The 10565-nt window shown below is 42.9% G+C and overlaps 1 protein-coding gene across 1 annotated transcript; it reads right to left on the bottom strand.

Annotated features, from left to right (window-relative positions):
• Positions 1-1032: 1032 nt before the first annotated feature.
• Positions 1033-6702, bottom strand: LOC115922498. Its single transcript, XM_030981438.1, has one exon. The coding sequence runs from the start codon at positions 6700-6702 to the stop codon at positions 1033-1035; it is 5670 nt and encodes a 1889-aa protein (XP_030837298.1).
• Between the last annotated feature and the right edge of the window lie 3863 nt (positions 6703-10565).

Here is a 10565-nt window from a genome sequence, read left to right on the forward strand (position 1 = left end):
ACACTTTAAAAGCAACACAAAATATGCTTCCAAATATCTCATATGACATTTTAAATACATGCAAGATTTTTCTCTCCTGAGTTCCTGACAAATATTTACCTGAAAAGTGGAACATGACCCAAAGTTTTGTATTTGACTTTTGTTTTCTACTCCCTTATTTCTGTCACAGAAATTTAAATTTAAATATTCATATTCTAGCAATTACATCATAGATGATCAAACAATAATTCATATATTTTACATATTCAATATTTCTATTATCTTCTCTTTCAACTTCTAAAAGACATCTGTGTCACTGTGCCCACCATTTCAAAGGTACATTGTACATACATTTTACACTCCTCAAATGCAATTCACTGAATAACAAAATATGCTTATGAAACCGTTAGAAATAGCATTCAAATTGGCAAGAATCTTTTCTACATGTATACATAAAATGCATTTTCACTGAGTCTCTGTCTATATCATGTTCAAATAATCTGACTTTTTCTTTTAAATGTCCAAAGTCTGAGTTTATTCCTTAGTCAGTCCATGATAGCCAGATTTTGCACAATAATCAAGTCTTTTAGTCTTTTTCGTATCTGCATACTCTGTGCCTCTGCTGCCATCTCTACGGCTTGATTACGCGACAGAATAGAAGGTGCAGAGTGGTCCAACTTGTGACTCCTAGTGAACAAATTCGCGTTTGGTCCAATGAAAACATTTCACTTGGTAAATACATGAAGTGGCGGCGCTAGGCTCGCACCATATATCACAATGATAATCTTTTCTAAAATCAACATTTTCCAAGCTTGTGATCCAACAATTAAAGGCTTCGCGATTGATCCAAATATAGACTTGAGCTTTATTATGGCGGCGCTAGGCTCGCACCACTTATTACTTCACACATATAATTATCACAAACGGACTCCAAAATTGATTTCCAACTTGACTTGCTCCAAAATTTGATGAGTTGGTCCCGTGAAGAAACTTAAAAGGTGTCTCAATAGCGTATATCTCTTATGGAATCACAATTTCACAAATTCAAAGTGCTCATGAATCTCCTTCCAAGAGGAGACACAGTTTACTGATGGGTCGCGAATAGGTGCCCGTCTTGGTCTTCACCTCCGCCCGTCGAACCATGCCCTGTCGATCTGGAGTGATGCCGATGATTACTCCCATGAGCCAGAAGTTACGAGGTGCTGTCTCGTTCACTACCAGCACTACGTCACCAACCTGGATGTTGCGACTAGGATGTACCCACTTCTGCCTGGCCTGGAGCTGCGGCAAGTACTCTCTTAGCCAACGTCGCCAGAAGACGTCTGCCAGATATTGAACCTGCCGCCATCTACGTCGTGCGTAGCAGTCGGTCTGCCTACTAACCGATGGGGGTAACATCGGGGTAGCCTTCAACGTCAGGAGCTTGTTTGGTGTCAGAGCCTCTAGATCGTTAGCATCGTCTGAAACCCTGGTGATGGGTCTGAAATTGATAATGCCTTCTATTTCACAGAAGAGTGTCTGCAAACTTTCATCCGTCATGGTCTGCTGTTTGGTAAGGAAGAAGAGCAGCTGTCGAATCGTCCTGATCTGTCTCTCCCATACGCCCCCGTGGTGTGAACCTCCAGGTGGATTAAAGGTCCACTTGATGTTTACTTGCAATAGTGAGTTGCTGAGCTGGGCCTGGTTCCAGCTCTCAAGTTCTTTTCTTAGTTCTTTCTCAGCCCCAACCAAGTTCGTTCCATTGTCCGATCTCATTTCTCTGACTGCTCCTCTTCGAGCAATAAATCTCCGAATTGCTGCGATACAGGAATCCGTATCTAGTGAATCAGCCTTCTCTATGTGTATGGCCCGAATGGCGAGGCAAGTGAACACTACGCCATATCTCTTGACTGTAGAGCGTCCTCTTTTCACTCCTATCGGCCCAAAATAATCGACTCCAACTCGTGTAAAAGGTGGATCGTCCGGTCTCAGTCGGTCTATGGGTAGGTCGGCCATCTTCTGTTGGATTACCCGCCCTCTTTGACGTCGGCACTTGACACATTTCTTGACGACTTTCCTGATGGCTGAAATTGCACCAACTATGTGATATCGTTGCTGGAGTTTTGCCAAGACATAGTTTCTTCCCATATGTCCTGAGTTTTCATGAATGTGCCGCAAGATGAGTTCAGACACATGTCCTCTCTTTGGTAGGATGACTGGATGTTTTGCTTCTTCAGGCAAGGCTGCCTTGTTAAGTCTTCCTCCTACTCTAAGTAGGCCATTGTCCATCTGAGGGTCTAATTTGTAGATAGGGCTTGATTTTCTGACCCCTGGCTGCAACCTTCCTGTCCTTTGGTTGACATCGTGTGCCTGTTTCCTCAAAGCCACAACCTCTACTGGGAACGCTCTGTCTTGAACGTGTATCAGTATTGCTTCCTCAGCTTGTCTAATATCTTCCACTGTCAATAACATGGGTGGATTCTCTCGTGTGTTCTGCTGACCTTTCATTTTCTCTTTCAGCAGCCCTTTCAATTTTAGTAGCCATGCTACTCCCTTTCTGAGGTGGTACCAGTCTGAATAATGGTTGATCAATCTTTCCAGGACATCATCTTCTTCCTCTTTGCTCACAGCAGTGGCCATACATTTGCTCTCACTGGCCGTTACTTCCGAGACCTCTGTAACGTACATCTTCTTCTTCTTCACCTCGGGATCATTGTTTACGTCGTGTGATGCATTTCTGGGTTGCTTAGGCCACTGGTCCTCTGAAGCTTGAAGAAATTCGGGTCCTTCCTTCCAGAATCTCATTGCTAGGAATCGATCTACCTTGACTCCCCTGGAGCATACATCTGCCGGATTTAGCGAAGTTTCTATGTGGTGCCATTGACTTGATTCAGATCCTTCTTGTATCAGGGCAACTCGGTTGGCGACGAATGTCTTAAACCTCCCTGTTTCGCTTTGGATATACTGTAGTACAGAGGTACTATCAGTCCAGAAGAAGGTCTCATCTACTGGGATGTCAAGTTCTTGTTTTACCATTTTGTCTATCCTTACTGCTACCGTGGCGGCTGTAAGCTCCATTCTCGGGATCGACGTCTGTTTAAGAGGGGCCACTCTAGATTTGCTCAAGAGGAATGAGCATTGGACTTCATCCCTGGTATTCACCATTCGCAAGTATGACACTGTTCCATATCCCTTCTCACTTGCATCTGCAAAATGGTGCAGTGTCACAGACTTTGGGTTTTCATACCCCTCTGGCTTCAAACACCTGGAAAGTTTAAAGTCTGACAGTCTTGGGAGTTCTCTTTTCCATGTTTCCCATTTTTTCAGCAGGTCTGGTGGAATCGTCTCGTCCCATCCTAATCCTAGTCGGCAGAGGGTCTGAAGTAAGTGCTTTGCAGGGAGTAGCACTGGGGAAGCACATCCTAATGGATCGAACAGGGAGCACACTGTTGACAAGATACCCCTCCTTGTGGCTGGCTTGTCTTTCAGCTGAATCTTGAAACTGAAAACATCTTCATCTGTATGCCACAGCATGCCAAGTGCCCTCTCTGTTGGCAACTTATCCTTGTCAAAGTCTAGCTCCTGCACTGTACTTGCTCTCTCCTCCTTGGGTATGGCATTCAATACTCTTCTGTCATTGCTCACCCATTTTGTGAGGTGGAATCCTCCTTTCTTACAGGCTTCTTGTAGGCCCTCTGATAGCTCTGCAGCTTCCTGGACTGTTGAGCTTGAGTACAAACAATCGTCAACATAAAAGTTGCGCTTGATGATATGTGCCACCTTGTCCTCTGCAAAGTCTTCTGCTGTGCGCTTCAGGGCATAATTGGCACAAGCTGGTGAAGATCTAGCCCCAAACACATGAACAGTCATGCGGTATTCCTCAATAGGTTGAGCGACATTGCCATCTGGCCACCACAGAAATCGATGTAGATCCTTTTCTTCCTTTAGCAGTTTCACTTGTGAGAACATGGCTTCTATGTCTGCCATTACTGCTATGCGGTCTTGACGAAACCTTGTTAATACACCCACCAAACTATTTGTGAGGTCCGGCCCCTGTAGAAGATTGTCATTCAGTGACTTGCCCTTGAAAGAAGCTGCACAGTCATACACCACTCTAATTTTTTGCTTCTGTGGGTGATATACACCGTGGTGAGGAATAAACCACATCTTTCCATCTTCTCTAAGGAACTCGTCTTCTGGTACTCTTTCAGCGTACTGTTTGTTCAGCACCTTATCCATAAACCCTGCATACTCCCTATGGAACTGCGGCTGTCTAGCGAACTTCCTCTGCAGGTGGTTGAGTCTCTGCTCTGCCATGGGCCTGTTGTTGGGCAGGTCGACGTCTCCCTTGAATGGCAGTCCGATTTGGTAATGCCCTTGTGTTAGCTTGATGGATCCTTCAACCTTTTCCATAAATCGTTTATCCTCTTTGGATTCTTCGACTTTATCTTCCATCAAGCGTTCTGAAAACTCAGTGTTGTAGAGATTATTTAGCTGTTGCTGAATATCTTCCATCACGTGGACTCTGTGGGAGGCTATCTTGGACCCACTTCTCTCTTGCTTGCAGCTTCCAAAAACCATCCACCCTATGATAGATTTGCAAGCGAATGGTCCGTCGTTCTGACTATTGATAACCTGCAGTGGTTCCATTGCTTTAGGGACGTTATTGCCAATGAGGATGCCCACGTCTGCATTGATCTCCGGCAAGTTTATTTCTTGTAAGTAGGGCCATCTTGCAATGTCATTCCTTCTCAGTATGTCTGACTTGTCTACAGGGATGGGCTGTATGTAGACGTCAGAAAGTGGTATATATGTGTTCTCATTCACATCAGCTACCTCCAGGTCTTGCAGTATGCAGGTCTTGACCAGCTTATCATCTGTTAATGTTTGAAGCTGGATAGTGCGCGTTCTTCCTCTGGCATTTAGTTTGTTTTTTAACTCTTCTGTGCAGAAAGTTGCGTTACTCCCGTTGTCAATGAATGCGTATGTGTGTACACATTTCCCTGTCTGCTTTGAGCGTACAGTCACAGGCACAATGGCCGGTTGGGAGTCCTGCATAGAAGTGCGGTTGGATAACGTGCGCTTTACGTCTGGGAAATTTTCATTTCCAATTTCTTCTCCTTCTGTTTGTCCTTCCGAGCTTTCCTCCTTCTTCCTATTAGCTCCAGCGTCGTCATTAGTACGTTGTTTCTCTGATTCACCATTCCTTTTCACTTGTTTCGATGGTGCCCAATCTCTATGAAGAAGGGTGGGGTGTAACCTTTGACAAATCTTGCAGGTCGTCCTCTGTTTACAGTCCCTGGCAAGATGTGAAGACTGAAGGCAGGCAAAGCACAGTCCTTTGGATTTGCAAAATGCAAGTTTCTCCTCATGAGGTTTCTTTCCTAGGGCCTTGCATTCTGCTGTAAGGTGATTTTCCATGTCACAATACAAACACTTCGCTTCCTCGCTCTTCTTCATGCTGGAGCTGAAGCCCTGTTTCTTCCCTGGAAAGGGTTTTGTCTTTGTCTGCGTTTCTCCAGCTCTGGCAGGTCCTACAATATTGCCATAGATAGGGTTGTTGATTATCCGGGCCTGTTTACTAATGAAACTAACCACGTCTTTGAATGAGAGTGGCTCGTCCCGATTCTGGAGTATGCCGTCGACATAGCTCCTCCATCTATCTCTCAGCCTGAACGGCAGCTTTGATATGACCATCTTCAAGTGTTGTGCGTGGTCAATCTCCTGTTGAAGGTGTAGGTCCTTAGCCAAATTGCCTAGCTCAGTCACAAACAATGAATAACTAAGCAGGCCCTCCGGATCCTCACCTCTAATGTTTGGCCATGCCATTGCCTTGATGATCATAGAGTCCAGAACATGATGCTTATCGCCAAACTTGCTTTCTAGCAGCATTGTTGCCTTGTTGAATGCTGCCTTGGAATCACCTCCATACATGCAGCTTCTGACCATCTCATTCGCCTTTCCCCTAGTATATTGTTCCAAATAATATAGTTTGTCAGAGTCCTCCGATGTCTTGGACTCTATTACATGCTGAAAAGCCCTCTTAAAGGCGTGGTAGTTCAGGGGATTCCCGTCGAAAGGCTGAATGTTCCTTTGCGGTAAGGCGGACTTCATATGACATTCTAAGAGCATGTACGTAAGTTGGGTTTGTTGTCGCTGCAGCTCTACCCAATCAACATCACTATCAGAATTTGTTCCACTTACTCGTACATCTTGCAAATGTTCTCGGTTCTTGCGTCCTTGCGTTGAACTCTCTTCTGAGCAATCTGCATTCTTGACTTTGTGACTTGTTTGGTTCCTATCACTTTCATGTGTTACATGAGCAAAGGTTGGTAATGCAGGTGGCTGGTGAAAAGCTACTGTATCGTCGAACTGCTGTAATGCTGCTGCTTGGGCTGTAGCTGCAGCTAATTCGGTCTCAACAGCAAGTTGCTCCTTTCTTCTAATTAAGTCCTGCTCTTCTTTCTCGAGCTCCTGTTTCCTTTTTAAACTCTTCAACTTTGCTTGCAATTCTGCTCTCTTCATGGCTGTTTCCATCAAAAATTTCCTGGAATGTGATGTTGATTTGCTTGATACTTGAGATACACTGTCATCTACTTCAACCCTCTCCATCGCTGAATGTTTTCCTGCGTTCATTGAAGGAGAGTCAAACAGTTGGCTGACTTCCATCCATGGGTCTCGATCATGCAGTAACGGGTCCATCCGAATACTAGTAGCTGGATCTTGTTCATCCTGCCCTTCCATGATGATCTGATCCACTGACACAACAATCCTAATGTGGGGCTGTATCCATGACGGCTGCTGTCAACCTAAGGCTTTCAAGTATGCATTTCATGTGCTTATTCTTCTATACCACATTCACTGTTGCAGGTTTTCCAGCCTCTTTCCATATTCTGCACCGCTTGTAACTCAGGCGATATCAGCTGCAGCTAACCGGCATATTTCTGATTTCCAAAAACTTCCTGAAATAGCTCCACTAGTATGTATGCCACTAGACTAGACCCTCTACTCTAGCCTTCTGTAATTAAGAGCAGTAGCCAGTAGACATATTCTCCATTCTTGGCTAATCTCTGACTGACATTTGTCCATTCAAATCAACCGTAACATCTGGCCTTCTGGGCATCTAAATATAATGTAGATCTGGTCTAACCTCTATAGACTAGACTGGAGTCTAGAAATCTAGTCTTAGTCACTGTAGATTCTACGTCTACATCTCAAGTAGATATTTCAGGATTCCAATTTCTTTATCCTTTTCAACAGATTCCTGAATGCTAACCAGTCTCTTTATTTAACATCATTAGGCCTTCCTCTGTTACTAGCTTGTGAAACCAGAATTTTAACTTAGAATGTGGGTGCAAAATGACCTTGAAGTAGTCAGATAGTCTGTCTTTAGTTCTCCATTTTTAGACTAGGTCTGGAGGTCTAGGCTTAGACCTCGACATTAATTCTCTGACTGTATTCTGCCCAATCACGTCATTCTTTCGACTCAAAATACACCCACAAGTGATCATGCTCTATTCTCATAGACCTCTCTAGTCATATTCTCATTTATCAGACTGGTACTGCACTGGTCCCTTGTTGTTCACGATCACCTTTGACTGGCCAAGAACCCAAGTTCACCTTATTATAGTTTCAACGCTCCTCTCAGCTCCGTTCCGTCTTTTAATATCTCGCAATCTGACACTATTCACACGTACATCGTCAATCCACGTACCGTACTGTAGAATTGCAATTGCAAGTGTAGAAATCAATTGTCGAATACCAATATAATGTCTCGAAAACTTTAATTTTGAAGCCTTTACTATAACCACATTTCACGTTACTCACGTCGGGTCGATCACAATGTTATTATACAATGATTGCATCCATTCCAATTGTTGTCCAAAACCAAACAAGATCATAAAACGGAAATATGAAGTAGGGAGAAGAGGTTAAAATTCTGTCTTGTTTCCAAGGGTTACTGCCAGTGATTATTCGCGCTTTTCCTCCCCTCAAACTTATTAAATTTTAAAAACGACAAGAGATGGCGCTCTTGCATTAGTTTGGCATCTACACTTGTATTTATGAACACATCTAGTTTCGTTTAACGGACTTGAAGGGTATATCGTCAGTCGAAATGATACCAACACTTGACATGCTTGATGCCAGAATTATGACCTATTAACATCGAGAAGCGGAATTTACTACAAAGCTTTCTTTCCAAACTCTTATGTAGGTCAAAGTCAGGGGAGGTCGTTAATGATATTATCTGTCAACATTGAAATGGTCAGCTCAGGTCATTTCTTCGGATTAAATTCCACGATTAAAATCACGGATGATTTCTGGAGGAGAAGAGTCCAACCATTGTTGAGCTGAGTAGTGGCATAGTGTGGGTCCGCCTACTTGGGGGGGGGGGACTAGTGTCGTAAAGGGGAGGGTGGCATTCGTTGGTGAATAAAATGCTAGAGAACAAGATCAATTGATGTGGAGAGAGGATGTGGGATGAGTTGTATTGTCTTTTTTTCACTGTAATTTCTCCATCCCTTTTTTTCTTTTTAGTATCTCTCTCTCTCACTCTCACTCTCTCTCTCTCTCTCTCTCTCTAGGTGGGTGCGTGCGTGTGTGTGTTTCTCCCTCTTTTCCGTTCATTTTTACATATCTTTCGTTCTCTCTCTTTCTCTTTTGTTTTCTCTCTCTCTCTCTCTCTCTTTCTTTCTCCCGTTCCACTCACTCTTTTTCTCTATCCCACCCTCTCTCCATCTCTATTTATCAATTATTCGATTGCGGGGCACGTGCCCCTACGTGCCTCTGTGTGGCTACGCCACTGTTGGTGAGGAGTCGGATGTTGAGATGGTGTAGAGAAGGAGTCATCATCTCGCGGGTAGAATTGTTCTCTTTGAAGTTTCCTCATCTCCGCGATTGGGCGATGAGAGTGAAAGGGTTAGAGTTGAATTCCAGAGGTTCCTGATTTGTCCTTTATCAGCGTCGATTTCCTTCCCTCTTGTTAGATGTTCTCCTACCTCCCCTCCTTCTGCCTTACCTCCCATTGATCTCCCAAGTTTTATGGCTCTTCTGGTGTACCCATTTCTTTCTTTGCACTTCGCTTACTCGCCCTTATTTTTTTAAGGTCCTCCACAATGATCTTTCTTACATTCCCATTTTCTACATTATTTTGCTTCTTTCACTTTATCCATAAAACTCTCCATTTAACACTTTTCCTTTCACATAATCTTACTTTCTTAAATTTCATGATGTAAAACTACAAACATGAAGACAGATCCCCAAAATGCTGAAAAGCCATGTGACACAGCACCCATAATGACGACAAATAATTTAGGTAGAGAAGGATTCCGAAAGCATGATTTAAAGGACAAAAAGTAGCACCACAACCTTTACTTGACTCCTTGTCTGCTTGCATCCTTTTCCAAAATTCTCTTCTTCACCATCACTCGATCTTATCAGCTAATGTTACGACCCCGTCAGTAAAAAATACTCCGAACATAACTATCATAAACTTTGACTGAACTTGAACACGCTGTATGTGTAGTCTTTGTTTTACATCACCATGGCAATACAACGGCCGTCGTTCTCTGACGGAAGAAAACTTAGGGTCATTTCAATAACACCATCATGTAGTCAGGCATGATCATGCTTTTATTCTAGTGTTAAATTTCAAGATGAAATGTATAATTACAGATAATGGTTAAGATTATATAATATAATCTGATGATTTCTATACGGGAGATGATACAGGATGGGAGGTGAGCACATTCGAGCCCCTTCGATGATGAGAGAATAATAGCTTGAAGTTTGTAAATCAAATTTGTCGGTAATTGCCTCTTTCCTTTTCACGTTACCTATATTCCGAGAATGTTCCCATTGATGAAGATTCATTTTTTTCTCCAATCTCATTAGATAGCATGCTCTGTTCGTATTTTTTAAAACAATTATTGTGTTTTACTATTATTATATCGTTCTCCCACTTCTCCGTTACAGATTATTTTGGGGAGTCAAGGGGGCAGTGTGCCATTCCCTCACAAGTTTCTTACTAAGAGAACGAGCAAAAAAGATTTTGAATTAAAGTAAGGAAATCAGTAATAGTCGACGAAGATTTTTCTGCTACTTTCACTGTTTCTTCTACAGCTAAACTCTTCTACTTTTACTACTATTACTTCTCCTACTTCGTTATACTGCTACGTCAACGGTGATGGCGACGGCGACTATTGTTGCTGCTACTACTATTATATTATCATCACTACTTCTTTTACGATGACGACAACGATGAAGACTACTACGACGACGAAGTAGAAGAAGACTTTCTTTTGTTTATGCAGTTGTAACTTTATTTTATTCCGTTTCTTAATAATAATTTAGCAATGGAGACAGACCCGCTATCCTCATCTCTCTAGAGAGCAGCTGTTTTGACAGGTACAAATGATCTGTCAAGATTCGCCAGCTATGTGGGGGGAACTAGGCGGACAATTTGAATCTTCCTTCCGACTTCTCTCTTCTCCCCTTTTCCATGACATGATGTTCATGCCTATATTACTTCTTTATTTTCATTGCAAAATTGACATGAAATGGATTTACAGTCCCAGGGGCGATGACATGCTCACAAATAGAAAATG

This window comes from Strongylocentrotus purpuratus, unplaced genomic scaffold (assembly GCF_000002235.5).
Source record: "Strongylocentrotus purpuratus isolate Spur 01 unplaced genomic scaffold, Spur_5.0 spur5_scaffold_12, whole genome shotgun sequence".
In the NCBI taxonomy this organism is placed as follows: Eukaryota; Metazoa; Echinodermata; class Echinoidea; order Camarodonta; family Strongylocentrotidae; genus Strongylocentrotus; species Strongylocentrotus purpuratus.